Consider the following 18767-nt stretch of genomic DNA (forward strand, 5'->3'; position numbering starts at 1 on the left):
AAGCAGAGGGAGGCCTGAGGCTGAGCACTCTCTTGGGGTGGGGGAGTGATATTTTATCACCCTTAGCCTGCCCCAACCTGCTGGTACCTTTCTCTCCCAGGTTCCCCAGGGACCCTCAGTTCTCAGATTCTTCCTCTGTTAGCTGCTGAACCCTCCGAGTTCAGACCAGCCAGTGATACCAGTGCAAACTGAGAGAGCCCCTTCCTGGGGATTTGAGGAACAAAGGTGGAAGGGGTACCGTGGTGGTGGAGTGAAAGGCGGTGAGAACAAACCTACTTCTAGGCTGGGTCTAGCCTGAGTCTCCTCCCCTTGTTCTTCCCGGCAACACATGGGGTTTCACAGTGAAACACGAATGCTCAGTGGTGGTGTGGGTGATGGGGCATCTTCTCTTGCTCCTGACCCAACAACTTCCTTTATTGCCCCTGCCCCCCACGCTGAGGACCCGAAGTCTCCCCTCAGCTGTGGATATGCTGAGCAGGGCAACCAACAGGTGGAAGGCACAGCACCCGGGTTCCACGTGTGACCTTAGGTACATCCCTTCCTTCCCAGGCCTCAGTTTCCCATGGACACAATGGCAGGAGGCTCCAGGGTGGGGAGCAGAGTGGCCTGGATATTCTCCAAGTTTCTTTCGGCTCTGTTGGCCTCTTGTGGGCTGAGTGGTTCCCCCAGGCATGACGCCCGCCTGATGCAGCGCTTGGATCCCTGAAGGACATGGGAGGACAGTCCCATGGGAAGAGGGAGGGCAGTGAAGCAGCTGCAGCAGGCAGCTTCCAGGAGGGTGGACTCTGTTGCCACAGGCAGGTGTGCGGCTGGTTGTCAGCCAGAGGCCTCCTCGTGGCTCCTCCAGGGCCAGCTGGGCACTGGGAGGCCCCAGAGCCTCTTCCGGAGGATTCTGAGGGGAGCTGTGGCTGAGGGCTGCAGAAACAGCCTCAGGGACTGGCTGGAGCAGAAGGCAGGGGCAGCCCTGGGGTTAGCACTCAAGGGGCCTGCCTGCCAGCCTATGTCGTGGCCCTGGCACCACCCTTGGAAACCCCTTTTCTGCAAAGGTGGGGTCAAGACAAGGTCAGGGGAAGGTCTAGGAAAAGATATTTACTTTCTTTAAGGAGCAGATACGAAAGAGTAGCTGGGGGTCAGGGCACAGGCATTTGGTCTCCTAACGTGTGTGCATGTGTGTGTGCGTGTGCACGCGCGTGTGTGTGTGAGAGAGAGAGAGGGAGAGGGAGAGAATGAAGAAGGACAGAGAAAAACGGGAGGAAAGGAAAAGAAAGGCAGACAGAAAAAAGGAAAGGGAGCAAGATGAAAAGGGAAAGAGGGAGGGAGGGAGGACAGGAAGATGAAGGAAAGGGAAATAGATATGGAAGAAATACAGGAAATAAAGGAGAAAAAAGGTAGACAGACATAGAAAAAAGAGGGGGGAAGAAAGATAAAAGGAAAGAGAAGAAAAGCAGAAGCAGCAGCAGCAGCAGCAGCAGCAGCAGCAGCAGCACCAGGAAGAGAGCAGAAGGGTGGGGAATGCAACCGGTTGGCTTGCAGGAGGGCGGTCGAGGGCGCAGGTCAGGCCTGTGGTGGGCGGGGCCTCACGTCCAGCTTGCGGTCCATCTTCCTGTCTTTGCGCAGGCGCCTGTCCCTCCGGCCCTTCTTCTGGCTGGGGTTTCTCTCTGCAGCAGGAGCACAGGGCGTTGTTTCTGGGGCCAGCTGGGCCCTGGGAGGCCCCTCAGTCCTGAAAAATGAGGGTGTTTCCCACTCCCCCCCCAGATAGTGGGGCCCAGAGTAATAGTTAGGGGCTGGCCTGGCAAACACTCCTGTTGGCGTCTGGACGGTAGGATAACTTTCCCCAGACTGAACACTTCTCTCAGTTCCCTAGAGGGTGAAGAGGGCTGCTAACGTACTGAGGGCCTCCCTAGGCTTGGAGATTCACATGGGCCCCCTAGTACTTAGTGTGGCCTCAAGGGGGCGCTGGTGACCCTCCCACACACGCTCCATGGTTTACAGGGGTCCTTGTCGCCAGAGACAACACATTTTATTCACAAACACCTCCCCTCTCACCTCTGGGCCCCAGTTCTGCCCCTTGAAAATAATGACAATCAAAACAAGGATAATAATAACAGGAGCATTTAGCTAGCGGTGCCACGTGGCAGCCACGCTCCAAATGCTCTAGGTCTGTAAAACTCATGCCAGCTGTGGGAGGCAGGCCCCAGGGCAGGCGTCAGGGCATCTGTGCCTCACCCAGTTCCCTCTGCGGGAGGGCAGGACAGGGATGCAAACCCCAGGCCTAACTCAGAACCGTGACCCCACTGTGCCCTACCCACTGTGGAGCTGGGGTGAGTTTCTGACACAAGCATCTGATGAGTTCCATCTCTCAGATGAGGTGCCGAATCCCACCAGGGGCCTCGCTTGCTCAGTGGCGCAGCCTGGGCTGTGGCTCCTGGTGTGGTTTTCAAGCGGTTCCCAGCTCCCTGGCCTGCCTGCCCCTCCCACCCCTCCTCCCTGTTCACTGGGCCCCAGGCGCTGGCCTCCTCACTGTTCCTGCAGCCCAGCCAGTCCTCAGCAGCTCCACACCTTTGCACCGGCTGTGCCTCCGCCTGAAGGCTCTTCCCGGCTGTCGTGCACCATTATTCCCGTCATCAGGTGAGTGGACAGAGAGGTGTGGGTGGGAGAGCAAGGCTGGCCCCCACATTTTGGTTCGCAGTGTCCCCACACCTAGGCCATTTTCATACACTGTTTGGCCCGCACACTTCTGTGGAGGGAGCGGTGTGCCCAGGTAAACATGAAGAAGCTGAGGCTCAGGGAGTGGCCTCCCAAGGTCACTCAGCAAGGGATGACAGGGCTGAGAGGCGAGGGAAGGTGATTTGATTTCTTGAGTGTCTCCCGTGTGCCTCTGTCCCCGGGAGTTGGGGCTTCTCCCTCCTCAGGCAGATTCAGGGTCATCTCCTCAGACCAGGCTGCCCACTTCTGGCTCTCCCTGTGCCCACTCCTGAGTCCTCAGGGGGCACTGAAGCTTGGCTCCCACTCTTAGCTCCCACTCTTAGCCACTCTGTGGCTGCCTGTGTCAGGCCACAGGTGGGACAGCCTCTGGGGACAGGGGGAGGGGCTGCCTGACGGCCCTTGTCGGCTTTGAAGGTGGAAGTAGGGGGTGAGCGGCTGTGGGTCTCCATCTCCTCCCTACGCCTGCCTGACGTCAGCCCATCCGCCCACCACCTACCCACCTAGCCCTCAGCCAACAAAAGTTAACTCAGCACCTACTCTGTGCCAGGCAGGGCCTGTCCCAGGCACTCAAGAGGCAGCTGTGGACAGGGCAGACGAAGAGCGGGCCCTGGCAGGAGATCACAGACACGGAACCAACACCAGAATGAGTGCAGTCACTGCAGGAGGCCGCAGGTGCTGTGACGTGGTACCACGGGAGGCCTCTCTGAGCTGACACCTGGGTCAGCCAGCCCACAGCAGGAGCCCACAGCAGGGCTGTCTTAAGAACTGAAGGAGTGACATTTACAAAGCACTCAGCACAGTGCCCAGCACATGGTCAGTGCCTCTGAATGTTTGCAGCAGCTGCTGTTGCTGTTGTTAACATCAACATCCTCATCATCATCATCAGGAAGAAGAGCTTCCTTCCTCCTTCCAGCCCTCCCATCAGCCACCAGCTGTCAGATACCACAAGAGGTGTGGTCACAGTAACAAGTGCTATAGACCACCTGTCTGGGTGCTTCTCTGGGCCTGGGGCTCTTAGTTTCTCTGGTCCCAGCCACCCACTGTGACTCCCAAAGGCCCTGCTTCTGTTGTCCGCACTCCCAACCCAGATACCACAAGTCCTTCTGAACCCAGGGATGTCCCCTGGATTCAACTCCTGGCTCCATCACGTCCGAGCTGTGTGCCCAGGAACACATCATCGAGCACGACTTTAGGTGCCTCTCTGCACACAGACCTGCGTTTGAATTCCAGGTCCGTACCTCCCCAGCTATGTGAGCCTTGGGCATATGATTTAACCTCTCTGGGCCTCAATCTCCTCATCTGTACAATGGAAATAATAACAATACCTACTTCTTAGCATCGTTGTACAGATTGAATGACTTAATGAGTGTAAAGAATTAGCAGGGTGCCCAGCACATAGTAGGTGCACAGTTGACATTAGCTAATTCCATATTATTACTACTCACCATTCACATCTTACCTACCGCACTCTGAAGCCCCTTTTTCACATCAGTGGTTCTTCAGAGCCCCCAGGGGATAATTAGGATGTCTGTGTGGTGATCTTCATTGTGACAAAGAAGGGGGTCCCAGAGGCATTCAGTGGACAGGGATCAGGGGTGCTTTGGGGAACAGTCCCTCACAAAGAAGAGCTGCCCCGGTGCCACCCAGCTCTCACGTAGCTGAGAAATCTGCTTGCTCAGAGCCGAGCTCCACCTCGGCTCTGGGAGCGAATGTGAAGGGTGTCTGAGCACCCGCCCCATTCACTGACAGGTCCAGGGCCACCGGTGCACTGTCAGTCAAGAGGCCAGGCAGTTCTGTTGACTTTATTAAGAACTGGTCCCCATCAGGGAAACTGCACCTCATAAACGTGCACTTGGGCCCTGACCTTGGCCGTCACCCTTGCCAGGACTGCAGCTCGCTGCGCATGCTCTGCTCTCTGGTGTGTTGGCCTGCACGCTGCTACGGTGAAATTCCTTTTGTTTCTCTTTTATATTGTGGTTAGAGTACCATGCTGACTTTTTTTAAAAGAGCTGTGCAAGTGGGCTACCTTACCCATGAATTTTCTTTCAGAGCAGGAAAGAGAGTGTTCCAAAATCCTTGTGAGTAAAAGGCACGTGGTCAGTGTGACAGTGCCGAGGACTCCTGATGGAAAGGACAAGCTCGATCTTCCTAATGGCCTGAGACTGACCCAGCAAGGAAGACCCGCCTTTGAAAGGACGCCGGGAGGGCAGTGCTTAACCCATGTGGAGTGGCGGCCGATGGACTTCCAGGCAGCCTTACGCGTCTCTTTGTGATACCAGTGTCCCGAGGCCACTCACAGTAACCCCTGGGCCCTTCCCTCCATGGCCCTGCGTGCCTGGCCTGGTGCTCACCTCCTGGGCAGGGCCTCCGGATGGGACACTTCCTGGACTCGGACAGCACCTGGCAGGTTGCTGCTTCCTCCTGCCCAGCGCGGCCCGCCTCTCGCACCCGGGTCTCGAGACCCCAGGCCGAGCCGCAGGTCTTCCCATTGTGTGTGCAGGGGCTCCAGCTGCCCCAGAGGCTCAGCTCACACTCCTCTGTGGGGTGGAGGGAAAGACAGACAGATAGATGGAGTCAGCTGGCAAGGAGTGTCCTTCAGATCCAAGGGCAGGGCCTAAGGGATTCAATTTCCTTGCCCACATCTCTACAATGCTAGGGACCCAGGCTGTACTGGGGCAGAGGGGAGACATTTACATCGCTACTTATGAGAGCCTGGGCTGAGGGCTATTCAAAAGTGTGCACAGGCCATTGTGGGCTGGCGTTAAAGGGGAAGGCTTCCTGAAGGAGGTGACACAGAAGCTAAGGGGAGAGAGAGTAGTTTGCTGCTGCGTGGAGATGGAAGGGAGCACACCCCAGGCGGGCAGGTGAAGCCCTGGGGCCTGGAAAGCTGAGTTTGAGGGACAGAGTGGGGGCAGAGTGAGCATCTGGGAAGGGAGGGACAGAAGAGACCAGAAGGTTGGCTGAATGGCCCTCAGGGCCAGGGCATGGGCTTTGAACTTGACCATGTGCCACTGATCAGCTGTAGCAGGTGGAAGTTACACAGTGCTGTGCTGTCGTGAAGAAAAATGAGGTATGGACATTAAAGTTCTTAGTAGGGAGTAATTTAAAATATATGTGTATGTATATTCTTTCACATTTGCTGCTTTTACGAGTCCCTGAGCAATAGCAGAGAATGGGGAGCCATTAACATCCCCATTTGGCAGATTAGGACATCAAGGCTTAGAGCAGGGGAGGGGCTGGGGATGGGCTGGTTTAGGGAACCAAGAAGGGGCTTACGCAACACAACACAGCAGGTTTAAGATCCCACAGGGTCCAGAACTGGGTCTCCAGGCCTTAGAACAATATCCTTCTGCTAGATGTTTTGTTTGACAAGCAGAGACTGAGCCCTACTGAGTGCCAGGTGCTGTGCAGGGTGCTCAGGTACGGCCAGAACAAGGCACACCTGGGTCTGCCTCCCGAGTTGACCGTCTGGAGAGGTCAGGCTGAAGGGCAGGATGCTCATGCGGTAATGGGGGAAGCACAGGCAGCTGTGGGAGCCCAGAGGCACTGCTGGTCCCAGCCTGGGGGACTTGGAAGGCTTCCTGGAGGAGGAGACTCCTGACCTAAGTCTTGAAGTGAGGGTGGGGAGGCTAGCCAGGCTCAGGGAGGGGCAGGAAAAAGAAGTGCCCCAGGTGGAAGGAATAACCCCTGCAAAGTCTTCTGGAGGACTTGGCCTTGACACTGGCCTGGAACTGGGGAAGCTGGAGTATAAACTCAAGTGGAGAGAAAAAATAATGGGGTAGAGAGGCTGGCAGATGGGGACCAGATTGCAAGGGCCTGGGAGGGCTCTCCCCGAGGACAGTGGGAGCCACTGAAGGGCTGTGAGACAAAGAGAAACCGGATCATATCGTTGTTTTGAAATAATCAGTCCGGCTGCTCGGATGAGAGCCAGCGTGGGCTGGGGGCAGTGGGACCCGAGGCAGGTAGGTGGGCAGGAGGCTGTGGCCAGGCCCCCAGTGATGGGCAGAGTGTGGGGGGAGAGAACTGTGAAGGGGTAGAACAGGGAGAAGGGGGTGGGCAGGGATACAGTGGGTTTGGGAGCTATATTCTGGTTCACCCCTGCCCCCCCTCCTTAAGTTCTGTAGCCATCTGACACCTGTGTTTATTCTTGTGCGTCTCTTCTGTTTCCTCAGCAAAATGTTACGGCCACGAAGGCAGAGGCTTTGTCTGTTTCATTCACTGATATGTCCCCAGCCCCTGGGGAAGTTCCTGGCACAGAGCAGATGCTCTAGCAAATATTTCTTGGCAAACGAATGAGCAGGTTGGATTGGATGCAGGATGAGAGAGGAGCGTCATCAAGGATGCTTATATGTCCAGCGTGGCCAGCACGGGTCACGGAGCTGGTGGTTACTGACGGAGGAAGCGCCAGGCTGGGGATGGCGGGGGGTGGGGGGAGGGAAGGAGACTCCCAGAGGGCAGGTGCGGATGTGGCTGATGCTCAGGGAGGGACGTGGCCGGGGACAGTGAGTTAGGAGCCACCAGCTGTTAGGATGACCGTGACCCCAGAGGGAACATGTGGGCAGAGAGACGAGATTCAGGTGAGGACACAGGTGAGAACAGCCTCACGTCAGGACTGGTCACAGTCTGAAAAGGAGTAGTGGGGGAAACCCAGCAGGAGTGACGATGACAGCTGATGTGACGTGTATAATAATGGCATGTATTGAGCACCTCCTGTATACCAGTCACTGTACTAAGTACTACAGATTGTATTAATCAATTTAACCCTCATAACAACCCTCCCCCATGAAGTAGGTTCTATGTTCTGCGGTAATATTTTTTAATGGTTGGAGAAACTGAGGGACAGTGAGCCAAAGTAACTTGCTCGAGGTCACTAATTTTAGAGCTAGGATTTCAACCCTGGTCTGTCTGATTGCAAAATCAGTGCTCTTCTGTACTCGGCTGTCTCCCTTGGCGATAATAGTGATGCCAACCTTGGTAGTGATAGTAATCATAATGATGGTTTTAGCACATTGAAGGATTCCTAGGTATACCTGGCGTGGTGGTGTCGGGCCTGCCATCCTCGTGAATTCTACTATGATTTCTTCCGAGTCTTCTAACACCAGCTCCTCACCAGCTCCTGCCCTAGGATGGGAGGGGAAGGGATGGGATGAGGAGGCCCCCACTCACCCTGGCACTCCCGCGTGCTCTGCTGGGCCGCAGTGCCCAGTGGGCAGGTGGGCAGACACTTCCCCTTGTACAGGTAAAACCGCCTCTTGCACTGGATGCAGAAGTCCTGGCTGAAGCAGCTCTCACACGTGGCCCCGCATTCTGTAATAGACCCAGGACCAGCCCTGGTGAGGACCGCTGATCGGGAAGAGGGCATTCTGGAGCTGCCTGGGGTGGGAAGGCCTCTGAGCAGCCCCAGGCCCTGTAGCACTGGGGTCAGGAGTCAGTGTCTCCCTTGTAGCCCAGACTTGCCCAAGGTCAAACTGGGTTGCCTTCGAAGAGAACTCCATTTCTCATTTAAACTGAGGTCCAGCAGGGGCAGGGAACATGTCCAGGTAGCATAGTTATTTGTATTTAAAGCTGAGACTCAGAAAGGGCAAGTGGCTTGCCTAAAGTCACACAGCACATCTGCACTAGGAGGGAGGACTCCCTGCTTCATTTCCATCAGAGCTCAGAGGTGGTCATGATTTGTTGCGAGTCACAGTAAAAATCAGAGATGGAGTTGGTACTCCTTTTCTCATTCGAGTTCAGCTTGGAAGGGTAATAGTCCCAAGTCCACACAGCAGACTAGGGTAGAAGTGACGTGTCCCTGCTTATGCCAGAGAAGGCATTGACTTTCCTAGGTCTTTAGAGCCAGCCTGAAAGCAAGCAAGTATCTGAGTCTGGGTTCAGGCATTCACCCACTTCCCCTGTGGCCGTGGTGGGGTAAGAGATGGGACATGGGCCAAGGGTGCCCAGGAGCCCAACACTAGCACAGGACAAGGGAAGAGCCACGTACTTTTGCATCTGTTGACCTCCTGGCCGCGGACGCCGAAATAGCCGGGGGGACAGTCATGCACACACTTGCCGTACTGGCGGATACCTTCTCGGCGGATGAACAGGAAGAGCCTCTGCTGGCAGGTGGAACAGCCGTTCTCCTCTGAGCAGATGACGCAGCCTGTGCAGTTGCCCCCCAGACCAGTGCCCACTGCCAGCCAGACCAGGGTGGAGGGTGGGGGAAAGGGAGAGAGAAATGGTTAACCCATGTGTGTGAGCACATCAGATTGTCTCACTGGGATATTAACTGAGCACATAGCCCCTAGACAAATGACTACATTTCCCAGCTTTCCTTGCAACTAGGTATGGTCATGTGACCCAAAGCAGTCCTTCGGACTCTGGGAGCCCCACGTATCTGCCAATGCTGTTGCTTACATTTGGGATCCCTGACTGACCCAGCTGGCTCATGTGGAGGTAACTGATGCCTCCGGAAAGGGAAATTGCCACAGGGAACAGAGTGAAAGTTTGTGTGTTTCCAAAGCTGCAGACCTGGCAGGACCTGCAGCCAGAGAGAAAGTGTGGTGTCGTAAGAGGGATTTCCAGGGCCCCGGAGAGGACATCACTGAGAAGTGAACAGAGCCCAGACCTCCCACCCCACTGGCAAAGATCTTAAGTTCTGATTACACCGAGGGCTGGCAAGGATGAGAGGAAACTTCCATCCTGACAGGAGAGTATACTTTGGAGAAAAATCTAGCAGAATCTAGTAATAAATTTAAAGATGTCCTTCTGTTCCAAAACAGAGAGTAGTGGTTCTCAAACTCCAGCAGGCACCAGCATCTCCTAGAGGGCTTGTTACAGTGCAGATCGGGCTCTGCCCTGGAGGGTCCAATGCTGTAAGTCTGATGTGGGGCCTGAGAATCTGCATTTCTACGGATACTCAGGTGGTGCTAACGCTGCTGGTCCAGGAACACACTCTCAAAACCGCTGACTCGTGTGCACAAAGAGACGTGTACAACGATGCTTATTGCAGTGTTAACAACTGCAAACATCCAATAACCATCTACCAAAATAGGTAAACACACTGTGGCACAGCCATAACCACATACACAACCACATACATGACCCAGCCATAATGAATGGCAGCGGGAGAGTTCCTCATGGCTACCTCTCAAAGCCAGTGCTGAGAGCAAAAAAGCAAGTTGCACAATGAATCGTACAGCAAGAAGCCATTTATATCAAGTTCAAAAATCTGCAAGAGTATTTTGTAACATTATATATATTTGTATTAGGAGTAAAAGACATATAAGGGACTGAGAAACACTAAATTCAGGATGGAACATCTCTGAGGTGAAAAGTGGGGAAAAAACTGTGGAAGAAAACTGGGGACTCCACTTGTGTGTGTAATATTTGATATCTTAAAAGCTAAAGCAAATATGACAATGGCAAGATCTGATAAAAGTGGCTGCCCAGTACACAAATCTTCATCATGTTATTTTTTATTCTTGATGGTAGGTTGGAAATACTGTGTCATAAAGTATATTTGTTTAAAAAAGAGTTTAGACTCCATTGTGTCTTGGGATGGGGGAGGGGTGAAGTACATTCTTCCCCCTCTTCCTCCCCGCTCCCAAGCACTGGCCCATCCTGAAGCTGGGATCTTGAGCAGGGGAAGATTACAGAAATTCTGAGAGCAGTGGAGACCTGCACCCCTGAGCTCTATCAGCACAGCCCTGAGCTGGCTGTCCCCAAGTCCATTCACCCTCACATCCTCAGTAAAGGAACCCTGATTTTTAGTGGAATTGATGTCCAACAAGAATAAAGACTACATTTCCCAGGCTTCTTTGCAGCCACGTGTGGTCATGTGTTTAAGTTCTGGCCAATGGACTGTGTCCTGTGCCACACCAGGGAAATGCCCTTCAAAGGAAGGGCAGGGCTATTCTCTTCCCCTTCTTCTTTCCACCTGCAAGGTTGAAGACTAGGTAGCTGGGACCATGACAGATGACAGGTGACAGAGGGCCCTGACAGAGAGAGGTGATGGCACAGCCATACCAACCCAGGACTGTCTGTCTCAGATGCTTTTATAGGAGAGGGAGGAAGATGTCGTCTCTTCTGTTCAGGCCACCCGGCCTTTCTGACATACTGAGGACTACATGATGATGATTGATGACATCATCGTCAGCCTCACAGGTGGGCGCAGAGTGATGTCAGCAGAGGCCAGAGAGCCTCTCCTCAGTGCCTCAGCACGGTGTGAGCCCCCCTGACCTGAGATGCCACCCCACCAACAAAGTCCAAAGTGACCCTTGATTGGCTTAAAGTGATCGCTGTCATTTGGCAGGAAAGGAGTTCAGATTAGAAATCAGGTTCAGTTACGGAAAAACAAAATGATATTTCCTGCAAACTGAGTTTGTGGGCTGAGACTCATGCCCCGGCAGGGGTGGTGTTGCCCATTTTGCAGCTGGGAAAACAGGTGAAATGATATGCCCAGGGTCCCACAGAATCAGCTGGGGCAGGGACCAGGTTGGTGGGCCCTGCGCGGCCCCTTGGAGCACTCACTTAGGGCCTGCTATGTGCCGGGCAGAGCCTGGGGCCTCGGGGGCCAGCCACACAGAGCTCTGCCTTTCCCAGACCTCAGGGGAGAACCGAAGCCTGCAGAAGTGACTGATAGCAACACAGATGGGAACTAAGCAAAACTCTAAATAACCACTGTCGCTCAGAAAAGCTTGGGATTCACTCACCTGAGCCCCTGCAGTTTTGGTGAGGACCCTGAGGCAGAGAGGGTGGCACCTTCCCCAAAGTCAGGCAGCCAACAGCAAAGAAGCCCCAACTGGAGCTATAGCATTAATATTTGTAGAGTGGTATATCCACATTCTGAAGACAAAAGAACCCGACAAGGACCCTCCCCTTGACCTTGGACACTGTCAGGGTGTGTGTATATGTGTACAGGAGCACACCATGGATCTCAACTAGCATCTTTCAACCCCAGGTCTTTGAAGAGACGTGGCTCTGCCTCGGTCCTGGTGGTTGGCTAGGGTGCCCTCTAGTGCCTCTACAGTGTAATGGCACCTCTGACTTGCTGAGTTTTGATAGTCGCACTCTGGGTTTTCCTCACGTCCCTATAACCACTTGAAAACAGCAATGCTATTTTCCTCCATTCCCAAGGTCATGGATGTAGAGAGCTGAGTGCCAATTGTAAGGATAATAAGTGATGACAACTGGAGTTTGTATAATGCTGCTTTAGGAATATCCAAACTTGATGGTTTTTAAATTTGACTACATAAGACTCCCCAGGGAGGCCTGTAAGGTGTTTGATGTGGACCCAGGAACATACATTTTAGCAAGTCCAAAGTAAATGCAATAGGCATTTTGGAAGTGTCATCCTTGCTCACAATTCCTTTTCCCTGAGAACTGGCCCCAGCAGCCACCTTTGTGGTACATGATGGGGGGGTGGGGTGGCAGGGATGACTGAACCAGGGACCAACCCCCCATGCAGGCTGGACCAATAGGCTGCATGTCTTGAGAACTCTGACTCTGGATTGGCAGGCCATGCTCTGGGCTGGCCTGCTGACCTAAGAACATTTGCAGGAGGGCAGGGTGGCCTATTCTAGTACTAGCACCTGTGGCCCCTCTCTTTGCTAACAGAGGCCCCATCCCTCTGCACTTTCTGAGTCTGGGGTTCATGTGGAGCTGTCTCCACCCAGATGAACTTAACCCAGCTTGGCGGACAGAGCACCAGGTCCCCTCGATTACACGGTATACTCCGACATAGGCATGTGTCTCCCCAAGAGCTGGTCTTAGGATTTTTTTTTTGAGTCAATGAGTATGTGTGTGTGTGTGTGTGTGTGTGTGTGTGTGTGTTTCTTTTCCACTCTATTGGATTTGATGGGATATAGACCAGAGCTGGTGGGCACCAGATGAGGGGAGGGGTCCCAAGAATGGAGGCCACGCAGCAGCAGCAGAGCCACGAGATTGGCTGTGCACCTCGATTCACTCCTGGGGGTGGGGGTCCATAAAGTCCCTTCTTTCCTCAAGCTACTCTGAGTTAGGTTTTCTGTCACTTTCAACCAAAAGACTCCTGACCCATACAGAAGCAGAGAGAAAAAGAAACAAATCAGAGGCAGAGAGAGACCAGCAACCGGAAACTTCATGGGCCCCAAAAGACTGAGTTTCTGAACAACTTCCACACTCAGGTTCCAGTCCCCCCAGGCTTGGCTCACCCCATAGATCCAAAAACAAGTCGTGTTTCAACTTGAACTAGTCAGCTTACAACCAGAATGATGTGGCTTTTCAGAGAGGAAACAGATCGTGGTGGAGCCGCTGTGCTTCAGTGAGGACAAGGGGCCTGCAGCTCACCCCCGCCCCGCCCCGGGCCATGGCATCCCAAGCAGCTCTGGGTTCTCAGGAACACACTTTGAAAGCCCCTGGGTCCTTCTGCACCACCTCTGGACTCCGGCCTTCATCGCTGCTCGCTCCCAGCTCAGATGCATGTTTCTAAATGAAAGCATTGGCATTCTAATGGCAACATCCCTGAGTTTTCTCGGGGCACCAGAGGAGAGGGCACCAAGTGTGATTTCCCTTAATTGTCTCCCATAATCAAGGCCATCCTTCCCCAGCCAAGATGCTAGTTGGGCCAAAAGTTGTGGCCCCGTGTCACTCCAGCAGCTGGCCGGGATGGCAGGGGGCTGGGAATGACACCTGAGTCACTTCGCCTTTCTGGCTACCCATGGGTTGGGTTGACACTTGCTCAGGCTGGGCAGTTTACAAAGGGATGCAGGCTTAAAACAACTCTGAATGTATATATTAGCCCAGGATTGAATGATTCATTCATTCCTTCCATCCATCCATCCATCCATCCATCCATCCAACAAGTAGTTACTGAGCCCCTCCTCTGTGTCAGGTCCAGGGAGGCAGCAGTGTGACCAGGGGCAAAGGGCTTTAACTTTCTGAGCCTCAGTGACTCTAGCTGTTAAAAGGGGCAATAACGCTTATCTTGCAGGGTTGTTGGGATTAAAGCAGATACTACGTGGAAAACTTTTAGCTGACAGCCCCACACACAGCAGGCCCTTCATAAGTTGGAGCTATCGTTACATTGAAGCCGATGACATGTTTTCTGCCCTCAAACATCTAAGGGCATGTGTTATGGTGCAGGTGCCCTGGTTCATATCCAGGATCCACCGCTGAGTGACCTTGGACAAATGCCCCAATCTCTGTGGGCCTCAGTTTCCCCATCTGTAAAATGGTGGCAGCAATTCCTACCCTCATGGGCCTTGTTGTGAGGTGTGTACAAATAAACCAGCAAGCATCTGGCACATAGTAGGTGCTTCTGCATAAGTGTAAGTTCCTTTTCTGCTCCCGTCCTGCCATGACACATGGTGGGATTGTAAGCCCACATTCGGACCCTCCTCCCCTTTCACAGGCGGGCACAGAGAAGCCAGAGACGCCAGTGGACAGCAGCTACCAACTACCATCTCCAGGCAGACAGACTGTCATCTTCGGGACTGTGAACAGCTCAGGGCAGACACACGAGGAGGGAACTTTTGTCTTGGGTGAAAGGCAGGTCATTCTTTCCACTGGGACCTGGGAATGACCTGTGCTCTTCAAATGACGGTTCCCACCCTCAGGGCGACCCACATCCTGGACGCTAGGAGTCGATGGCTCAGCGTTTGCAAGCAATCTCTGTGTTTTTTCCATTTGGGGGTTTGGAGTAGATTCAGGGTCACCTCTGCAGTGCCATGCCTCCCACCCACTTTACTCTGAGAGCTTCCCTTGAGGGGGTCAAAGGATGCAGGGTGCCATCCAAGATGCTGAAAAGTACACGTTCTCCCAGTCAGGCTCATCTCCTCGGCGGCCCGCAGCCAGTTTGCCCCTGAAAAAACCTCAGTGCCCGAGTGAGGAACGTCAGCCCCGCACTTCAAAACAAAACAAAACAAAACAAAACAAAACAAAACAAACAAAACAAAACAAAACAAAACACGGCCCCCACCCAATAATTTGGATAGATTGCCAACATTTAAAAAAATCAAATTTCACATAAAAAACTGGAGTTTGGGCTTCTCTGGAAAAAGGCAGCGTATCTGCCAACAGCCGGCCTGCATTCCTGCAAGGCAAGAACTGGCGGGAGTTACAATGACGGGCACATGCACTCCGGTTTGCTGCAGTCCCCACTGCTCCCTATTATCCCGGACACCGAGGGCAAAGGCCAGCTGCTAGGTATTATCATCCTTGAGCTGCTGTTTCTCTTATACCCACTTCACTCCCTCTCGTCAGAAGACCACAGAGAACAGGGGTTGTCACACCAGGGCACGTGTCAGACTCACCTGGAGAGCTTCTTAACACAGAGACGGCTGCCCCCACCCCCACCCCCACTCTAGGGACATACTTTAACAGTAGAGAAGGGTTAAGGTTCAGACTGCTTGGGTTCAAATCCCAGCTCTGCCCCTTATCCTTGCCCATGTGACCTTGAACTAGTACTTTAACCTCTTTGTGCTTTAGTTTTCCCCTCTATAAAACAGGAATCATATTGGCTGACCCAACAGATAACACTGTGGGGACCTGAGCGAACCTGACACTCACAAGGGTCCCAGCAGTATTACTGTCGCCACCTGCCAGGCCCCTGTGGGTGTCTGCAAGATTGCTTGGGCAGATGGTGCAGAACATTTTATTTTCATGTCTGCATTGTGGGGGTAGAATTTCTTCATAATTGGGGTGTGCCCAGAGAAGTGTGTCCTGCATGAGAACAGCATGTGCCACTGTGGACCGAGGATTTAGCACAGCTGTCCTGAAGGACCCCCTGGGGAGTGAGAAGGATGGAGAAGGAGAGAGACACCACTGCCTCCTGCCCCAAGGTCATGCAACCCGGGGAGGGACAGGCCTGCTCTGTCCTTGGGAAGGACCCAGAACTACTTAGGGGGGCCACACACAGGGAGTGCTGGGCAGTGCATCCTCTCATCCCTGCCTGGCAGTGAGGGGCGCTACCGCCAATGACCAGAGGAAATAAACACCATCTGGGCTCCCCCCGCCTGCTTGGCCATCACATATGGGAGGCGGTCACTACCACTGCTCACTAAGATGGCTCAGAGGAGCCTGGTGCTTTCCCGCCTAGGGGGTAGATTGCACCATCTGCAGAAGGGATGGGTCCCGGAGATGACGCCTGGCCTCGGGACTCCTGGGGCTAGAAGTGTCCAGCCCACCATACTCTTCTGAGTGCTCGGGAAGGATCTGGGAGGGATCTGGGAGGGTCTCACAATCAGCAGAATGTTGAGTGATCTTGACTTCAGGGCTTGACAAACCACCATTTCCAGGCTGGGTGATCTAAGGCAAGTGCCTTCACTACTCCAAACCTCAGTCTTCTCTTCTGTAAAATGGGGACAACAGTACTGACCACCTCTCAGGAGCTTGGGAGGTTGATGTGAACTCATCCAGGTGGAGTGCTCTGCACAGGGGATGGCAGGTGAATACACCCTATTTTATAACGATTCATAGGAGATAAGTGGGAGGCACCCCGAGGTGCTTGCTTGAGGGCTAGGGCCCAGCTTGGCTTGCTCTCCTTCAAATAGCCATAGCCTTGCACCTACTAACTGTTTCCTAAATGAGTGAATGGCATTTCAATGTGATGACGTAACAAACGTTTTCAACGACTGTTCTGAGGGGGCCTGCGGTCTAGCTGGGGGGACCGGGATCGCACAGTGTGAAGAGGGGCAATGTCTGCCCAGCGGTGCCCAGAGCCGAGCCAAGGCCCCAGGCAGGCTGGCTGGGCTCAGAGGCTGGAGCCGGCAGGGGTGGTTTTCTAGGCAGAGGTGGCGACAGGAGCAGGACTCGTCTGTATGGGAGGAGGAGGAAAGGTTTCTGAGAGAGGTGAGCACACAACAGTATATGAGTTGGCTCCAGGCAAGGAGGGAGCTCGGGCAAAGGTCAGATAGCGACCCCTGCTAAGGGGTCCACACATGACCCTTAGGGGTGAATGGATAAGACCCTCAGAATGTAGTAACAATAGGCACACGCCCACCATGGAGACTCTTCACCCTGTGTCCTGCAAACCTGCGTCTCCGTCTGGCTCAGTCAGTGGTTACTCCACCCAGTCAGACACCCTACAGCCACCCCGCCTCCTCTCTGTCCCTCCGGTCCTTCACACAGTCTGCCAGAAACCGCTCAGCTCCACCGTGGCAATGTGCCCAGGTCCGACCACTTCTCTCCACTTCTGGTGCTGCGGCCCTCCCCCATCCAAGCCACCAGCACCTGCTCCTGCACCGGCACTGGCTCCCACCCCCAACCCCCTTGGCTCCCAGTCACTCTCCACGTGATAGCCACACAGGTTCCGTCCTTGCTGTTCCGCAGACACACCCAGGCCACTCTCGCCTCGGGGCCTTCGCACCTGTTCTTCCCTCTGCGTGGAGTGCCCTCCCCACATTCATCCACGGGGCTCGCCCCCTCAGGTCTCTGCTGGAGCGTCCGCTTCCCTGTGAGGCCTCCCTGACCGCTGCTCCTGAAGTAGCACCACCGCCTCATCCCCGTCTCAACCTGCTTTGTTCTTCATTTACTCCCATCCGATACATGGCGTGCTTGTTCGTTTGAGTTTTTGGTGTCTCTCTTCCACCGCTGCAGGTGGGCTCCAGGGAAGGATAAACCAAGCACCCCGCCCACACAGACCATTTGGCACCTGGCTCTGCTCGCTTAAGTTTTCCTGGCAAATGTTGCACCTCGTGGCCTCTTTTCGATAGCTGCTTGCCATTCCAGGTAGAGATTCAGCAAAATTTATTTAGGTGCTATTGTCATACCCATTTCAGAGGGGGGAAACTGAGGCCCAGGACAGTGCCGCTGCTGGCTGAGGCCCCTCAGTAAGAGGAACAGCGGACAGTCAGACCCGGCAGTGGGACCACGGACCTGACGCTCAGTCTCCAGGCCACACCACGCCCCGGCTGCCGGTGCGCCCTGCCTCCCTCAGTCCTCCACACCGAGCACCAGGCCCCCTTACGAAGGCCTTGCTAAGTTCCCTGCGGTGCCAGGGCCACTGCCCCTTCAGTGTCCGTTGGACTTGACGGAGACAGGAAACTGCCCGAACAGCGGCAGTTCAGGTTGTTCCAAAGCTGACCCGCCCCTTCTGCGCCTCCTTCCTTCTCCCCTCACCCCCAGCAGACAGAGCAGATCAGTGTGAGTGTGTCCAAGCAGGGGTGAAATGTCTGACTCTCTGTCTTTCAGGTCCCCCTTAAACACTGTATGAGTGGTTCTCGGGCCACCCCCACCTGGGACTGGGGAGATGGGAAGTGCCGGCCCCACCGCAGCCACTGCTGAAATCCACAGGGCACCCCTCAGGCACAGCCTTTCTCGGACTGGGGGGATGGGAAGTGCTGGCGGGGCCAGCGTCCACACCCACATCTCCGGCTTCCCGGCCAGCGGTGATCCCCAGATTTAAGCCCACGTCACAATCGCCTGGGGCTGCTTATGAAAAGCAGAGGCGACCTCTCAATGCAGGCCGTGGGGCTATGCTTACGCCGGTGTGCCCGGCACCATGTGATCTTCCAAACCTTGCTGCGAGGTCGGCCGGGGCTGCCCAGACTGTCGTGCGCACACGGAGCGCCCAGGGATCCTGGGTTCACACGCAGATGGTGGTGCTAAGGGTCTGGGTGGGGCCTGAGGTTTTGCTTTTCCACGAAGCTCTCTGAGCTTTGATGCCAACGGTGCTGGTCCCCAGGCTTCATTTTAAGAAGCAAGGAGGTGAGGAAACTAAGGTTCAAAAGCCAACCACTGTAAGAGGCAGAGCTAGACAGGGTCCCCAAACTCTACTGAGTCACAGTGCCCTGTCCTGGCTGCCTGACGATGATGAGAGGTGAGGGTAATGTTTGGAAGGAGCAGCTGACTCCACTTAGCGCTCATGGGAGGGGCATTTTCCCAAGTGGCCCAAGTCGAGGGCAGTCCCTTCCAAACTCAGCATGGGAGGGAGAGGAGGGGTTGGGTTCCTGTGTGCCTAAGCACGTGGGTGCCTCTGGGACGTTGGTGGGCGTGTGCTGACAGATGAGACCCACAACCAAAGGATTCCGGTGTCTGAGGTTGAAACATGGGGAAGGCCTGGCCCAGTGCTGGCCTGGCCTGCTGCTGGGTATGTGTATTGG

At 54.5% G+C, this 18767-nt stretch overlaps 1 protein-coding gene across 1 annotated transcript in view; it reads right to left on the bottom strand.

Annotated features, from left to right (window-relative positions):
- Nucleotides 1-1554: 1554 nt before the first annotated feature.
- RSPO4 (R-spondin 4) overlaps nt 1555-18767 on the bottom strand; it is a 33670-nt gene continuing 16457 nt past the window's right edge. The window contains exons 2-5 of the mRNA XM_045833703.1: nt 8690-8878; nt 7873-8013; nt 5058-5243; nt 1555-1658 (exon numbers count right to left, since the gene is read on the bottom strand). Of these exons, the coding sequence (XP_045689659.1) occupies nt 1555-1658; nt 5058-5243; nt 7873-8013; nt 8690-8878 (620 nt within the window). The remainder of the gene's footprint in view (nt 1659-5057; nt 5244-7872; nt 8014-8689; nt 8879-18767) is intronic.

This window comes from Phyllostomus hastatus, unplaced genomic scaffold, assembly GCF_019186645.2.
Source record: "Phyllostomus hastatus isolate PE091 unplaced genomic scaffold, TTU_PhHast_1.1 phas_contig_17, whole genome shotgun sequence".
Classification (NCBI taxonomy): domain Eukaryota; kingdom Metazoa; phylum Chordata; class Mammalia; order Chiroptera; family Phyllostomidae; genus Phyllostomus; species Phyllostomus hastatus.